At 43.9% G+C, this 17,774-nt stretch overlaps 1 protein-coding gene across 1 annotated transcript in view; it reads right to left on the bottom strand.

Annotated features, from left to right (window-relative positions):
* fam83b (family with sequence similarity 83 member B) overlaps positions 1-17,774 on the bottom strand; it is a 36,034-nt gene that overhangs the window by 14,906 nt on the left and 3,354 nt on the right. The window contains exon 3 of the mRNA XM_048531335.2: positions 12,545-12,709. Within this exon, the coding sequence (XP_048387292.1) occupies positions 12,545-12,709 (165 nt within the window). The remainder of the gene's footprint in view (positions 1-12,544; positions 12,710-17,774) is intronic.

Raw genomic sequence — 17,774 nt, forward strand, 5'->3', positions numbered from 1 at the left:
GTCAAAGGAGAATGTGTAAAAACTATACAGAGAGATTGAAGAAATAGCAACTTAATTTTTCAATCACACAACAGCCAGACAGTAGGTGGAGATGTAAAAAAACGTCAAATTCATAAAGGATGAGCGCAAGTTAGTTGGTATGATAAATGATTCCCTTCCTCATGAATATGAGGAGAAAATGTTGAGCATCTTTTGAGTGATCATTTTGATGTTCCTCAACTGTGATTTTCCAAGTAGAAACAGTGTAAATCAGTTGAAAACCTCAGGGCAGATTAAAATTGCTCAAAACAAGTGGTTTTGTTATGAGACTTCTCTGATAGTAGTGAAAGAGGACCAAGGTGTGGGCATGTATGCAATTCATGGACATATTTGAGGGGGTCAGTCATCACTGGGCTGGGAGTGGACTGTGCACTGAAATCCCACAAAATGGAAAATTTCCAAATGTCCTGGCAATCTAGTCTCCTGTGCCTCTCCTTCCACCTCTAACTGGAGAGCGAAATGGAGGCATCTTGTGAACCAGCAACCCCTTATGAAATCACACTTCAAATTGCACAACTTTCTGACTCAAAGGTGAGGGCACTATCCACTGAGATATTGCTGAGGCTGTGCCAGTAAACTGCAAAAAAAAACTGCTTATGTAGAGGGGTCAGTTCTGTTGAGCAGGTTTTCAGTGCTGTTTCTGTTACTGTCTTTGTTGCGATTAGTAAACTTAGCTGCTTCTCAGTGACACGTGGACGGAATTGGCAAGATTCAGGCATCAATGAAGGCGAAAACTTTGGGAGATTAATGCAATTGTTCATTCAACAATTCCATCTGCCTTCACTGAGCCTGTCTCTTGCCCACGCACATAAAAATCTATTGTAGTTGAGAACAGGAATACACATGAAGCATCCTTGTTTCATTAGTTGCTTTAATGTTCACTGTCATTCTCTACTGAATATGATGAAGCCACAGAGGTTTGGCCTGATTCACTGTTGGTCTAACACTCTGCGTATAGCTTGTTGCAGTTAATATTTAGGAGGGACATAGCTCAGTGCTGTGGTTCACTGAGTTTGCACTTTATTTGAAGATATGTCTGATGTTCAATGTCAATTCCAGATTTTAACTGAGCTCGCCTTAGCGTAATGTATGTGTCAAGAGAAAAAGTTCCAGTTACTTTCTTTTCAAAGGCAGCTAAGTACAGGCAACATTGCAAGCCCAACCTGCAATGTGCACATCTTATGAATTAAAAAAAAATTCCACCACACTGTGTAGCACAGAAGTGATCACTGCCATCACCCTCAGTTGACCCAGCTCTGATTTTACAGTTATGCCTGTCTGTCATAGACAGCTTTCATTCTAGAACCCACAAGAGGAAACAGCTTCTCTCTACCTAACCCATTATATCATTTAACCATTTGAAACACCCCAATTAGATCATACCTCCGTTTTCTAATGTTAAGTCTCATCATTCCAAACTGTCCACAGAATTTAACCCTCTCAACCCCAGGATCATTCTGGTGAACCTGCGTAGTTCCTTCCTTGACCTATTGCAGAACTGAACACTGTACTCCAAAAGAAGCTATATACAACGAAAGCATTATTCACAACTCTTTGCATTTCACCCACATTTCATTAAAAGTTAACATTCTATTAATCTTTTTAAATTATTCTCTTCTGCCTGCCAACCCCACTACTTACTGTGCCACCTAACTCATTGCCATCAGTGAATTAGTCTACTCAGTATTAACATCATTGCTTCTTTTGATAAATGTTAGTTATATAGGGCATGGTTTTAAGGTTTGCAGGCAAAGCAGAGGTGCAGTAAACAGCCTGGCAAGTAACACACTTGAGGAGGATAGACAAATCAGTTAAATGGGCAGGAAAGTAGCGAATGAATTTAATACAGAACTGTGAAGTAATTCATTTCAGCAAAGTGAATTAAGAGAGAGATGTATACCAAATGGCACAATTTTCAAGGGAATTTTCAGAGACAGAGAGGCCAGAGAAGAGGATGTAGACATGTTCACTGAGCCAGTGTGTTTGATTGCAGGCGTTTCAATGCCCTGCTGGGTAACATTGTTAGTGCGCCTCTGGTGAAGCGTTGGTGTTCAGTCCCGCTTGTTATTTATATGCTTCAGTTTGCTGGGGTGGTTGGCATCACTCCTGGTTCTGTTTTCTGTGTATGGGTCTAGTTCAATGTGTTTGTTGATGGAGTTCTGGTTGGAATGCATGGTCTCCAGGAATTCCCTGGCATGTCTCTGTTTGGCTTGTGCTATTATGGATGTGTTGTCTCAGTTGAATTTATGCCCTTCTTTGTTCATGTGTACTGAAACCAGTCAGAATTGGCCGTGTCTCTTGGTGCCTAGTTGATGTTCATGTGTCCATATTATCAGTTTTCTTCCTGTTTGGCCTATGTAGTGTTTCTCACAGGCCTTGCATGGTATTTTGTATATTGTGTTAGCTTCATTAGTTGTGGGTACGGGATCCTTTGTGCTTATCAGTAGCTGTCATAGGGTGGTTGTTGGTTTGTGGGCTACTCTGATCCCAGGGGTCTGAGTAGTCTTGAGGCACCTCACTAGTTACAAATCATGTGCAATAACCTTTTATTTGGCACCTTACTAGATATCTCCTGGAAATCCAAATAAAGTGGATCTATTGGTCTCCATTTATCAGCTCTGCTTGTTATATCTCCAATGTCTAAAAAAGTTGTCAAAAGGGATTTCCTTCTTTTTTTTAAGATTCTCTACAGTGTAGAAACAGGCCCTTTGGCCCTACAAGTCCACACTACCCCTTGCAGCATCCCACCCAGACCCATCCCCCTCTCACCCACACACCCCTGAACACTACGGGCAATTTAGCATGACCGATCCACTTAACCTGCACATCTTTGGACTGTGGCAGGAAACCGGAGCACCCGGAGGAAACCCACACAGACACGAGGAGAATGTGCAAACTCCGCACAGACAGTCACCCAAGGCTGAAATCAAACCTAGGTCCCTGTTGCTGTGAGGCTGCAGTGCTAACCACCAAGCCACCGTACCACCTGTGCTGCAGAACCATATTGATTATGTTTGATCATGTTTCTATTTGCCCTGTTACTTCTTCCTGAAGATTTTTTTCTTCATAGATGCTGCCAGGCCTGCTGAGCTTTTCCAGAAACTTCTGTTTTTGTCTCTGATTTACAGCATCCCCAGTTCTTTCAGTTTCAATTAGAAAATCCCCTGGAGTACAGACCGAGTTATAATTCTAATGAAAATATTGTACCAACTCAATATAGTAGCATCAAATGTTAAGCCTCAAAGCCACTTCTTGTCTGTAGGGCAGAAAGTCATGATAGCGCTAAATAAACTTGTTCGAAGTTAATCATACTCATTGGCTCAAATGTGTCACTGAGTAAACAAAAACTCATCAAAAACAACTTCCATCCACGGTCTGAAAGCCACCTGGGAACAACTATCCAATTGAATCATATTGTCAAACTTGGCAATTTTAAAAAAGCAACTTAACAAAAACATAAAACAAATCAATGGCTCAAAGTATTATTTTTCCATTTGGTCCCTCCCAACAATTTTTACCTTCACCCTCACCTTAAGTTTATTCAGTTAAAAATAGGAACGGCAAGAACAAGAAGAAAACTCCCATCTGCTCATCTCAACGTACAGACTCTCGGAGAGTGGAGGACAGTGGCTGGCCGCAAGTGGTCATGCAGCTGGGGCAATAAGGTGGTGGTCAGCTTATCTGAGGATATGTTCACATACTAAACCATTGGTTTACTAAAATAATGCTGATGGACAGCTGTTTGAAAAGTCTGCTTCTGAGCTTGCATACTTTATTGCACAACATGGAGGAATTTACTCAAACTTGTCAAGTCTTTGCACTGAGCACAGGGATGCATCCACCCAGAATGGACCAGGAAGTCAGTTCTGCTCCCATTGCAGAGGTGCCACCACAGTGCGGCTCACATTTGCGACAATTGAAACTTAGGCAGCTACCATTTTGGCTCTAGAGGACAGTGTTGACAGCTTCTCTGAAATATCACATTAATACCTTAGTCTTGGTTGCACACAAGAGTGTTGGGCTGAGGACAGTGGACTGGACCTCTGCAACAGAGGAATCAGCTGCCCTGCCTCAGCAGGATGCCTGCACCCCTAGTGTTCCTGCTCGTGCCACACAGCCAACTAGTACAGACGGTCATGGTCCACCAGTCTACAGCCTCAAGCTGCTTGGAATTACCCACCACAGCCTCAATTGAAGCTCAGCAGCTTTCCACCACTCTTCCTGAGTTATAAGGGGAAAACTTTGCAGGATCTGCAAGGGCACAAGCGCAGAATACAGGACCCGGGGCTTGTTTGTGAGTTTTCAATCATGACAGAATAAAGTTCATCATAGATCCCCTACAGTGTGAAAACAGGCCATTTAGCTCATCAAGTCCAGAGCTCTCTGAAAGCTCGGGCAACTAGGGGCATTGGTAGTCCCTGGCTCTTCTCTATATCCTCCTCTTCATGCTCCTTATACTTCTCTTGGTCCTGCTGCATTTTCCCTTGCCTTGGTGGGATAACTGACCAGGCGCAGGTTATTGCAAAAGATGAAGGACCCAACCACACATGGGAATTCCCTGCTCAGGACTTTGCTGCAAAGCTCGTTTAAATCTATTCAGATAGTAGAAGCCATGCATAAATCACTCAGTGACTTTTTACATACAGATGTACTTCTCAATGCACAACAAAAGGAAAGTTGCTGGAAAAGCTCAGCAGGTCAGGCAGCATCTGCAAAGGAGAGAACGGAGTTAATGCTTTGGGTCCAATGACCCTTCCTCAGAACTGATGGTGGCTGGGAAAACGTCAGTTTATGTGCAGAAAATAGGGAAGAGTGTGGGGTAGGGAGTAAACGATAGGATAGAGAGTGACAGTGAAATTAAAGTCGGTGGGCAAGAAGTGAGTAAATGTGAGGTTTTGCACTTTGGAAAAAAGAACACAGGCATGGGCTATTTTCTAAATGGTGAGAAAATTCGCAAAGCAGAAGTACAAAGGGATCTGGGAGTGTTGGTCCAGGATTCTCTAAAGATTAACTTGCTGGTAGAGTCCGTAATTAAGAAAGCGAATGTAATGTTGTCGTTTGTCTCAAGAGAGTTGGAATATAAAAGCAGCGATGTGCTTCTGAGGCTTTATGAAGCTCTAGTTAGGCCCCATTTAGAATGCTGTGTCCAATTTTGGGCCCCACACCTCAGGAAGGACATACTAGCCCTGGAGCATGTCCAGCAGAGATTCACACGGATGATCCCTGGAATGGTAGGTTTAACGTCTGATGAATGACTAAGGATCCTGGGATTGTACTCATTAGAGTTTAGAAGGTTGAGGGGAGATCTAATAGAAACATACGAGATAATGTATGGTTTAGAAGGGGTGGACGCAAGGAAGTTGTTTCCGTTAGGCGGGGAGACTAGGACCCGTGGGCACAGTCTTAAAATTAGAGGGGGTAAATTTAAAACTGAAATGAGACAACATTTCTTCAGCCAGAGCGTGGTGGGCTTGTGGAATTCATTGCCATGGAGTGCAATGGAGGCCGGGACGTTGGATGCCTTCAAGGCAGAGATCGACAAATTCTTGATCTCAGAAGGAATCAAGGGCTACGGGGAGAGTACAGGGAAGTGGAGTTGAAATGCCCATCAGCCATGATTTAAATGGCAGAGTGGACTTGATGGGCCGAATGGCCTTACTTCCATTCCTATGTCTTATGGTCTTATGGTTTTATGGAATGGAAATCCTGTTGATGAGAGGAGCTGAACTTCTTCAAGGTGGGCATGCCTGGAAGAGATGTGGCAGTGAGTTAAACACTAAATAAAAACCAAAAGAATTACAGATGCTATAAATCAGGAACAAAAACAAAGTTGCTGGGAAAGCTCAGCAGGTCTCTTCCAGGCATGCCCACCTAGAAGAGGTTCTGCTCCTTTCTCCAATGGTATTGTGACAGGATACTGGGCAATTTGGCCATTTGAATTAATGCCTGTGTCACATAACCCCTTGCAACTGGTCAATTGGTTCAGCTACAGGGCTGATTCTTACTATATTTTTGGCTGAGTCTGAGTGGTGTTGAGTGTTTTGAAGGGACTTCTATTGTGACGTCCAACATAGTTTCTCACCGTATCTTGGCAAACTTGCTGTTTTAACTACCTATCCACTCCCTATGGCATTTGTGGCATCTAATTCCTGTCCAATTTTACCATAAATCATTCCTGGATCAGCTCTCTACTCAATGGAAAGCCTCAGAAAGACCTTCATCCCTTGCAACCTGTGCCACTGTGCATGAGCAGTGGCATTTCTGAAGTTGCTGCATTGGCTAACAGACATTCACTCAGAAGATGTTTGAGAAGGGAAACATGGTGCCCTGACTCTCTGACATGGACCTGGAGGTCCTGGTGGAGAGGGTGGGCCTTTTCTCAAAGGACCAGCGGAAGGGGCCACAGCCAGATGCCAGCAGCCTGGTCAGTGCGGATTGGCTGTCAGCCCTTCAAGAAGGTCAGTGGCCTTCTCCATTGTGCCAGGGCAAATGCCACAATCTGGCATTTCTCTCTCTCTCTGCCAACAAGGTTCAGTTTCACTAGTGCCTACAGTATCTTCCTTCACTTTCTCTCATTTCTCTGCCCCCTTCCCCTCAACCTCCTACAACACTAACCCTGCACAGCCTCTCTGCTATCTACTCATTGGCCCGGGACACCTCAGCGCTAACAGCTGAATCACCCATGTCTATCTGCCCTAGCCCCGCTTCCCAGCTCCTGCACACACAATACAAGGAGAGAATCTTGGCCCTCACAGGATGGATACAGTTGTTGAGATACCTGTGCGAACCGATAAAGTACCTGTCTTCATTCCACCGCAACTCTCACATTTACCCCCTGTCAGGATCATTCATTGCACACGATTCCCAACCACTGGGCAGCCATGGGTTTTCTCTTTCGTTGTGCAGCTACCTCTAGGATATCCACTACACTTGTGGCAAGATGGCCACCTCCTTTACCTATGAGGACAACAATGCCAAGGTCTCCCGTACCCATCCCGTCCTCCTTATTTATCAGGCCGGACACTGCCACCTCTGTGGGAATGTTGTATTTGGAAAGTATGGGAGAACAATCTGCAGCACCTCACTCTGCAGCTGGCTGAGGAAGAACCACCTCAAGCCTCTAGCACTAGGAGGGACAACTCCCCATGGCCCTGCTCCATCCCAGGCAGGAGAGGGCAATCAGGGTTTTTGTCCACATTTGCTGGGAGTAACAGGAAGCAGCAGACAGGTATGTGGGAGACAATGGCCTCCCATAGCCCCGAGGCAGCAGGAGCACAGTGAGTCATGTGCCTGTCTAGATGCCTCCATGAACAGCCAGGTCCAGCACCCTCAGGGACTGCTGGAGAGGTGCACAAACCTGCCTTTCATTACCTCCACCCATTGGTCCTCAGCCAATGGAGGGGGAGGGCACGGCAACAGGAGAAGGGCAATAAGGTTAACATTTCGTGGGCCCTACTCTATAAGGAGAGAAGATGATGCCATGAGAAACCCAACTGAAGGAGGAACCACATGCAGCCTTTTCAAAATTCTCCACTCAGGACACTCCTGAGGTGGCCGGGTCTTCCACCACAATCCTGCCTCTCCAACTTTGACCTTTAAGGAAGTTGAAGCTGAGGACAGTCAACTTGCCCTGGCAAGCTGGCCTTCATCACGTCTGGCTGATCCAGACATATTTGGCCTGGGGCCACCCAGCCATACCTTCAGGCTGTAGCTGCAGTCTAGAGTAGGTTCCTTCCACCCCCAGCTTCAGAACCTGGACAACACTGAGACATAGTAAGAGAGCGGAAACAGACCCATGAAAGGAATGTTGGTGGCAAGAGTGAAACCACACTGTATGTTATTTTGCACTTGAGTGTAAGTGTGACTGATCTGATCTTACATTTGGTTATTTGCTCTCTGTGTGGCCTGGAATGTCATTGATAGAGTATGAGGCTTCATTTTGTAGCCACACACAATGCCCAATGATGGAGATCCGTGCTCAGAACCTGCTGCATCACCTGGAAGCAACAGAAACAAGGCTTATCTGGTGCCAGGTGTGCTGCTGATGTCATGCACAACCTCCCCATTCTTTTGTAGCCTCTGTCCACTGAAGGCTTGGTGTCACTGAGTTGCCTAGCTATCTCTGTGGCAGGGAGGTGCAACGGGGGAATGCTTTAGGACAGCTCTGATTCCTGTACAATACATGGGTCCATGTGCAATGTTCTCTCTGTTCGATACCAGTGAAGTCTGTGCTTCCAGAGGGCACTGCCAGTATGTTGGGAAGGTTCCATGATGGTCATGAAGGGTTGGTGAATACTAATGCCTGTGGATGAAAGCTGTGTACTGGCTTGTTCGCGTGCATCATGCCCTCAAATGCACTTTGATTGTATGCAACACGGTGGTCATTTAGACCAAATGGCGATCTGAATCTGCCAGGTACCCGCTCTGACTTCCAGATCAAGATTTCTTGATGCAGAACTTTTTTGATAAGTTTAGTAGGACAGAAAACTGAACATTAATGAGGCGAATTGAGCCATCAACAGGGTTGCAAGCAATAACAAGCAATAATCTCTTTAAGTGGCACTGCAGCCTAGCGAGAAACTTGTCAAGTCACTCGCCAAAAGCAAAAAATATAACCCAAGGTGCTCCTGATGTTGAGATGGCTCTCACCAGATGCCTCGTCCGATTCTACCACAAACCTCTCCATTGTACACATCGCTCAAGATTGTGCCCATAACCTCCTCAGTGAACCAAAGGTGCCTCACACCTTGCACAAGTTACTTTGGGTTACATATTCCTTGATTATCCTCCTTCACCATCCTCCTCCCTCTTGTGTCCCTTCCACTGTCATTCTTTGTTGCTTCCTCTCATTGTCCAACCGCAAAGGTAGAGTTACCAGAATACCCTTCAGCAAGACACCAGTGAGAGTGCAGCATCAATACGTGCTCATTCTCAGCAGTCAAAATGATCCTTCCAGTTATTCAAATTGAAACTGAAGATTACCAGTGGATTGCAGTTACAAAGCAGCAACTACCCAATATTTGGTTTGCTATTAAACAATGCTGCTAAGGGGATCTCTACTAGTTAGCAGCATGGAACTAAACTGTCCCAGCCCTTTGGTAAAAAATTAGGAGCCAATGTCTTTCCACCATCTTGTCAATGGTGCAGACACCCACTAGGATGACAATGAAGCATCACTACCCACCTCCACAAAGATTGTTCCCATGTTGATATTTCCCATCATCACTGACTGGAAATAAGCCTTCATAACGTGTCCACTCATTTGGAGAATAAGTTGGTGGCTTGCAACTTTATCTGGATGTGGCATTATTAAATTTCTAGGCTTGTATCTGCCCTATCAATATGTTAGATTTGCATTTCTTTTGCAAACACAATAACATTGTGGTTATGTCTGTTCATCAGTGATTTAGAAGTTCAAGTCCAACTCCCCATCACAGCGACCGAGGCATTTAAGTCCAGTTAATTAAATAATTCTTGAACAAAATCTGAAACAAGCAGCAGAAACCACCATGAAACCACCAGATTGTAACCAAAACTCAATGGATTTGCAAATGTTCTTTATGGAATATCCTTACCTGGCATAGCCTGCCTCAGATTCATAACATTGTGGCTGACTCTGAAGTGTTCTACTCAGCCCACAGTTCATGCAGAATGAGGGATGAGCATCAAATGTTGGCTTTGCCACCAGTGAAAGAATATAGTTAAAAAACTTTTAAAACTTCTTAAACCTTGGCTAACCAGCCATCAGACAAAATACCAACACTAACTCTGGGAAACACCAAATGCTCAACATTAATTATCCTGATGGTATAATTACTCCAGGACTGATGCCAATTTCAGGACCTGGAATGGTATCTTCTATGCTGCAGTATTTGAAAAAAAAATCACATGATTTGCTGCTATATATTTCTGGAATAGTCATGTTGTGTTTGACATACATCAATTGAGCGGAGGATATGATATAATGGATTAGACATAATCTAAGACTGCTCTTATTATCCCCACCTGTCAATTTGAAGAAAAATATATTTAGCAGACTTATCCAAATTTCAATTGTTAGGGAAGATGTTGTTCAGCAGCTCTCTGCGTTCGTGTTTGAGCAGAGGAATGGAATTTGATAACTTATCCATGATAAAGTTGCTTGAGGGTGTGTTTCCGTTCTCAATGAATAAATAACGTCATTTAAAACCTGACAAACGAGCTTTCAGAACACTGAAACTCAAAGTGAAAATTGTAGGCTAGTCTATTTTTTTCCTGCTAATATCATCCAATCTGTATCCTTTCCCTCTGCTTCCATGTTTGCACAGAATCAGACATGACTTGAACATACATTGATATGAAAAACCGGAACACGATAATCAGAACTCAGTGATTCCACAGTCAATGGACCAGATCAAAGCTCTATTGCCATGTCATCTCCAGTCATGAATGAGTGACTATCAAAAAGCAAATGGGAGGGCCACACTTTCTAAATATAACAAATAAAACAAAGATCTGTGGTTGCTGGAGATCTGAAACAAAAACAGAAATTGTTGGAGAAACTCAGCAAGTCTGGCAGTATCTGCAGGAAGAACGCCCAGATAACTTTGAGCCCGGTGCATTATCTGTGTATTTTTTCCCCTCACAGATGCTGCCAGGCCTATTGAGTCGCTCCAGCAACTTTTTGTTTTTGTTTTGGCTTTGTAAGTTTGCTCTCTTTAATGACAGAGGAATCCAGCCTGTGAATTCACAAGATGAAGATGAAGTGCTTACAAACACATTCAGGCAGAAGCATGACTGAATATTCTTTCCTGACCTTCCCAAAGATCCCCACCATCGAAGATGTCAGATTTCAGCTAAATTAATTCAAGGTTCATCAAGGTGCAATGAGCATTGCAAATCCAGTCAGCCTCAGTTTTTGTTTTAAGCTACAATGAGCTGTGACCTTGGCTAAACAGTTCCAGGACTGCTACAACAGAGCCTGACATTGACCCAACAATATGCAAAAATTCCCAGGTATAATCTGTCCACAAAAAGCAGGAAAAAGTGCAATTTCTGTTCATCAATCGATGCCTGATTATCAAATCTAATGGAAGGTGTTGTTGACAGAGCTATAAAATAACAGTTACTTTCCTGTATTCTGTTCATTTACATTTGGTTTGTTGAAGACCACTCAGGCTCCAGACCTCCCTAAAACCTTGATCCAAAACTTGCTCAGAAAAGCTGAATTTACAAGAAATGAGGTGGTAGGACTGCTCTTATCATCAAGGCAGACTTTAATCAACTGAAGCACTGAGGAGTTTTTGTGAAATAGTAGGGCTTTGCGAATTGGGGGAAATACTCCTACTGGTTGGAATTCATACTTGACACAAAGGAAGATAATTATGAATAGTGAAGGCCAATCATCTCAGCCACAAGACATCGCTCTTCAGAGCGAACAAAGAAGTCATATTGAAACATCAGCTGCATTTTTCTTTCCCCAGATGCTGCCAGAACTGCTCAGTTTCTCTAGCATTTTGTGTGTTTGTTTCAGATTTACGTCATATGCAGCACATTGCTTTTACACTGTATTGGATAATTTTCATTTCACAAATACTGAAGTGGTCTGCGTCCATATGTAGCAAGACTTGAACCATCTTTAGGTTTGGGCTTATAACTGGGAAGAAATACATATGCCACAAGTGCCAGGAAATGAACTGTTCCAAAATGGGTGCAAAACCGCCCTATATTTACATTCAATAACCTTACCATTTCCAAGTCCATCACCATTAATGAGCTAGCCAGTTGACTGAAAACCTAAGTGGGCTAACCAAGTAAACATCATAGCCACTAAAAACAGGGCAGAGTTTGAGTGTTCTGTGCTAAGTGAGCAATCTCTTGACTCCCCAAGACCCCTCAGGTCCCTACAAAGCACAAGTCAAAAATCTGATGGAAAAATAACAGTCAAGCAACTTAGCACCAGCTAAGCAAAATAGCCCTGACTGATATTTTATTCACCATCCAAATCCAAATATTCATTTGCCCTGTTTGCAGAGTCCCAGGACTACAATGCATGATACATGCACATCACTTCCCAAATCCCTAACCTATTCCCCCTAGAAAGTGAACTGGAATGCTGTCTCCTCCAGCTCTCCTCCAAGTCATTGAGCAGCCAAACAGTGGCATTTATAACTTTTCCTTATTGGCACTGGGTCAAATGCACAGCCTTTTTCATCACCACCATTAAAAATGCCTTCTCCTGCTGTTCCACATTCCCTGGATTTGCCCCGATGCCTACTGATGAGGCAGCAATTGTCCCAAAATTTATTCAGGCACCAGACAAACAGCCTAAGGAAGGGCCAACAGTTGAGCCATAGCATGCACAGATTATTTAGCAGAAGACCCAAAGCTCGCATTTTTGTCAGCATTGCACATCATCCTTTGAATACACTTTGCAACCAAAGCTAAGGGCCACACACTTCTACCCCAGTGTACTCGCCTCAGGTGAGGAAGGACCAGGGGTCTGAAAAGCAACAAAAAGCCTTACCATGAGCCTTTGAAGGAGAACTCCTTGTTTCTCACACATAGTGGTGAAGTGTTTGAAATTGGAGTCATCAAGCACGATGTAGACTGGAACTCCTCTTGCAGCAGCATCGAGCACTTCCCTGAAGATATCCACATCAGTAAAGATGTCCATAACAATTGCAATGACCTGTTTGAATTTTAAATGAATAAAGTTAGTTAAATTAGCTTTTGGAGCTGACTTGTCATTGTATCACTTTGGTAATGGTATGTTATTTTAAGAAATAACTTATCCAAGACTCCATATACTGTCTCTATTGTACTTAATACAGGAAAATGTAAAAACACAAGAAAGCAGTTAAGAGTATATTGCTTGAATATTCCGTCATTTGCACATATAGCATATTGGGAACATTATGTAGTAATACAATCACTGATATTTAGCGAGCCACAGGGAGAATTTGGCAAGGAGGCGGGGAGTTGTTAATCTGAGTGGTAGACCGTATTAGCAGTTTGTAGGCCATGGCTCAATCTATAGCCAAGCCAATACAGATACTTCCTGGTATTCAAGGTGAGGCTGCTGCCTGGGTGTGTTGGTGCTGGTGTGGAGGGACTGGTTGACGATTGGAGCTGACAATAGGAGAATAATTATGGCTAGTTTAAGCATCAGTAATTGGAGCCAGTGTATCAGTTGGCACCAGGATTGAGGGAGGTTGAAGAGATCCCTGAAGAGAAATGAGCATGGATGGAAACTAAACAGTTTACGAAGGCAGCAGATCCCAGTTCCCTCTCAGGACCAAGATCCCAATCTTAAGGAAGCACCACCTCTTTAATCAGGCTCCCATTTAAAGCATGGGAACCCAATTTAAATATGTTAACCCCCTCGCTTCTCCATTCACACACCGTGATGTCTGCCACTGCAAAATACTGTTGGGCTCGTGACCGTCCACTGAGATCGTATGTTGCACACTTCAACTTTTAACCCCATGTGACAGAAGCCCCAGTTATGATAAAGTGGAGATGACTCTGAGAAACCAGCTGGTCTACAGATAGATTTATTAGTCTTGATCCAAATAAGGTCTGAAGATGCAATATAAGTAATAGGATACAAAGCTACTTTGCAAAAGCAAGTCCTTGCTTTCACTCAGTACTTTGGATCTAATATTCATCTTAGGTCTCATCTCAAGATCATTACCACAGCTGAGCAGGGTGTGCAGATAGAACAGCATTGCAAGGCAGCTTGAAATGAGTAATGCAAAACATTCCAACATGTGACTACAACATGTAACTGATGCATAGAGAAGACGGAAGTCAAGTTTTTGCTTCATGATACTAATGAAGTACGAAGCATTTGTACTCCAGAAGCAAACAGGCCCATAGCAAAAAGACATTGAAAGAATCTTAGGAAAGTAAAGCACTGACCTGGGCCATTCTGCTCATTGAGATTGTGGGTAGTACTTGAGCTACTTATGTCAGATCAATTTACTATATTTTTGAAAAATTCTTACACTACTTTCTTCTTAAGGATTAATCATTTTCAGTCTTCATGCACGGCCATATAAATACTGCAGCTACAAAGCAGGTCAGAGGCTTGGAGCCCTGTAGTGAGTAATTCACCTCCTGTCTCCCCAAAACCTTGTCCAGCATCTACAGTGCACAAGTCAGGAGGGTGTTGGAATACTCTCCATTTGTCTGGAGGACTGCAGCTCCAACAACACTTGAGAAGCTTGACATCATCCATGACAAAGTAGCCCTCTTGGTCAGTATCCAATTCACCACTTCAAACTCCATCCATCACTAATAAACAATGGCAATGTGTACCACTTACAAAATGCACAGCAGCAGCTCACCAAGGTTCTGTTAACAGCATCTTCCAAAATCCTGCTTTCTACTACCCAGAAGAACTTGTACAGCACCTTCATGGGTGGACCATTAACCAGAAGCTTGTCTTCAAGTTATCACCATCATGTCAGTGTTCCATCAATGTCACTGTGTCAAAAACTGGAACTCTGTGCTGGAAAGTACTGTGGGTATACCAAGACCAGACAGTTCAAGAAAGCGGCTCACCACCACTTTCTCAAGGGTAATCAGTGAGAGGCAACAAAGCTCACATCCCTTGAAAGCCAACCACATGGCAACCACAGTCACACCTGGTTTCTATGATGGTAATATTTACATACCCTGACTAAAAAGCATTATCAGTCATGAGTTATCCAAAAAGGCAGGTGACATATAATATCTAAAATAACTTTTGGTGCTGATAGTCCAAAGCATTAAATCCACCCGAATAGCATTCATGGCAATAAAACATCAGGTTCTGGGGTTTTTAAAACCTAGATCTAGGTAAGACGACACAAGAAATAAATGACAACAATGCTAAAGATCTGCGTTCAGTAATTTAAAAATTCAACTTGAACTTGGCCAGTAATGCAATAATGGAGTAACATCATATTTTACGTGCAGCATTAGTGGTGTATGTCTCTACTTCCCAATAACAGGAACTGTGGGATTTGACTTTACTGTCATTTTCAGATGCAGCTCCTGTTCAGATTCATGGGTATTAGAAGGGAATAGGGCTTCTTCTGGACCACACCAGTCCTACCTCCATCAGTGATAGTTACATTACTTTCTCTCCTAACAAAAATCTGGACTTTGTCTTCAGGAACACAGGCCACCAACTCTACAAGGTTGGCCAGTTTATTAAATAGCGTCTTTCTGTCGTCAATATTCATGGAAAGTGATAGGATATTATCTGGATACCTCATTATACTGAAGTTGTTATACGAATACAAACAGTGTGGTCTCCCCGTCTCAATTTGTATCATGATACTGTTTTTTTGACCACCTCTGATGCGCGCGTTTCTCTTTCTCTTCCTTATTGCTCACTGGTTAATTTCATTTTGTTTTTGACACGGAATTGACAGGTGACATGGGTATTGTGAAAAAAGGCAGATGGTAAGTTGGCACAGGTTGCTATTATTGGTTCTTTAGGTGCTGGCTCAAAGGAAGATTAAGATAAAGTAATAGATTGATAGGAGATAGATAGGTGTCTGTGTGAGAGTTTGGTGGGTTGCAGGTCGGTTGTGACAAATTGCCACAGCTCAGACATTGGTTGTTTTTTTAGGTAGTTGAGCCCTGTTCCAATTCATGAGATGTGGGCATGGCTAACTGGGCAGCATTTGTTGCCCATCTCCAATTGTCATCAAGAACATCACATTACCGGGATCAGGAGTCACACATAGGTCAGACCAGGCAAAGACGGCGGATTTCCTTCCCTCAAGGGCATTAGTGAACTAAACGGGTTTTCATAAACAGTGATGATGTTTTCATAGTTATCATCACCGAGACAAGTGGGAAACTCCACAAATTATTCATTGAAATGAGATTTGACCAGATGTCATGACGGAATTAATCCTATGTCCTGACAGCATTATCACAATGCCACCATTACCCCAGAAGGTTATAGGTAGCTGCAGGTAGCAATTCAACAACAGTTTGCAAATGATTGAGGAAGGAATTGTGAAAGGAGTGCTGCAGTCACTCATTTTACCACACTGCAGTCACATTGTTTTTTCACACATCTTGATATCCTTTGGACACCTCTTTCTTACGATCACAAGTGACACCATAACAGGAGCAGAAGTGATTTTTCTGATTGCTACGTTAGACACTTCATCTCCACACTCTATGAGGAAAAGGATATCAAGGTACAAGTGGTATAAAAAGTAATAGGATTACTTTAATTTTATATTAAATTCATTAAGAAAGCCATGTAGCTATGCCTCATAACCAACAACACAAATAACTATTCCCAGGCCCTAGTTGTTGGGAAAGAGGGATGTGAATGAAGTGGTAACACAGTGTGGAGCTGGAGGAACACAGCAGGCCAAGCAGCATCAGAACAGCAGGAAAGCTGACATTTCAGGTCGGGACACAATGTGTTATCTCTGACTCCAACATCAGCAGTTCTTACTGTCTCTGTGTGAATGGAGCGGAGCGTGTAGACTTTGCTCCATAACATCAGTAGAGGGTAAAATCAGGAAATGCGGAAAGCTGTTGACTTGCTTTTGCCCGTTATGCATTGATCATGTTTACTTTATTGTTTGGTGACCTATCAGGTGCCTCTATGAGAAGCTCAACACTAGCATTCAGAATAAATGTAAATTAGGAGGGCTCATGAAGCATATAGAATCCTGATAGGATTTCAGTCTGACCCTGAGAGAGGTAAACCGCTGCCTGCCTGCCAGGTAAAACTACTGGGATGCCAGCTGAACTCAAGGTAAAATCTCCCTCTCTACTGTGTGGGAATATTCTTCCACAGCCTGTGTGGAAGTCCAGTTTAATAAAATGTGAGGCTGGATGAACACAGCAGGCCAAGCAGCATCTCAGGAGCACAAAAGCTGACGTTTCGGGCCTAGACCCTTCATCAGAGAGGGGGATGGGGTGAGGGTTCTGGAATAAATAGGGAGAGAGGGGGAAGCGGACCAAAGATGGAGAGAAAAGAAGATAGGTGGAGAGGAGATAGGTCAGTCCAGGGAAGACGGACAGGTCAAGGAGGTGGGATGAGGTGAGTAGGTAGGAGATGGAGGTGCGGCTTGGGGTGGGAGGAAGGGATGGGTGAGAGGAAGAACCGGTTAGGGAGGCAGAGACAGGCTGGACTGGTTTTTTGGCTGCAGTGGGTGGAGGGGAAGAGCTGGGCTGGTTGTGTGGTGCAGTGGGGGGAGGGGATGAACTGGGCTGGTTTTGGGATGCCACCCGAAGGTTGCAGGAACAGCAACTCATATTCCGCTTGGGAACCCTGCAGCCCAATGGTATCAATGTGGACTTCACCAGCTTCAAAATCTCCCCTTCCCCTACTGCATCCCAAAGTCAGCCCAGTTCGTCCCCTCCCCCCACTGCACCACACAACCAGCCCAGCTCTTCCCCTCCACCCACTGCATCCCAAAACCAGTCCAACCTGTCTCTGCCTCCCTGACCTGTTCCTCCTCTCACCCATCCCTTCCTCCCACCCCAAGCCGCACCTCCATCTCCTACCTACTAACCTCATCCCACCCCCTTGACCTGTCCGTCTTCCCTGGACTGATCTATCCCCTCCCTACCTTCCCACCTATACTCTCCTCTCCACCTATCTTCTTTTCTCTCCATCTTTGGTCCGCCTCCTCCTCTCTCCCTATTTATTCCAGAACCCTCACCCCATCCACCTCTCTGATGAAGGGTCTACGCCTGAAACGTCAGCTTTTGTGCTCCTGAGATGC

The sequence above is a fragment of the Stegostoma tigrinum genome, chromosome 4 (assembly GCF_030684315.1).
Source record: "Stegostoma tigrinum isolate sSteTig4 chromosome 4, sSteTig4.hap1, whole genome shotgun sequence".
Classification (NCBI taxonomy): domain Eukaryota; kingdom Metazoa; phylum Chordata; class Chondrichthyes; order Orectolobiformes; family Stegostomatidae; genus Stegostoma; species Stegostoma tigrinum.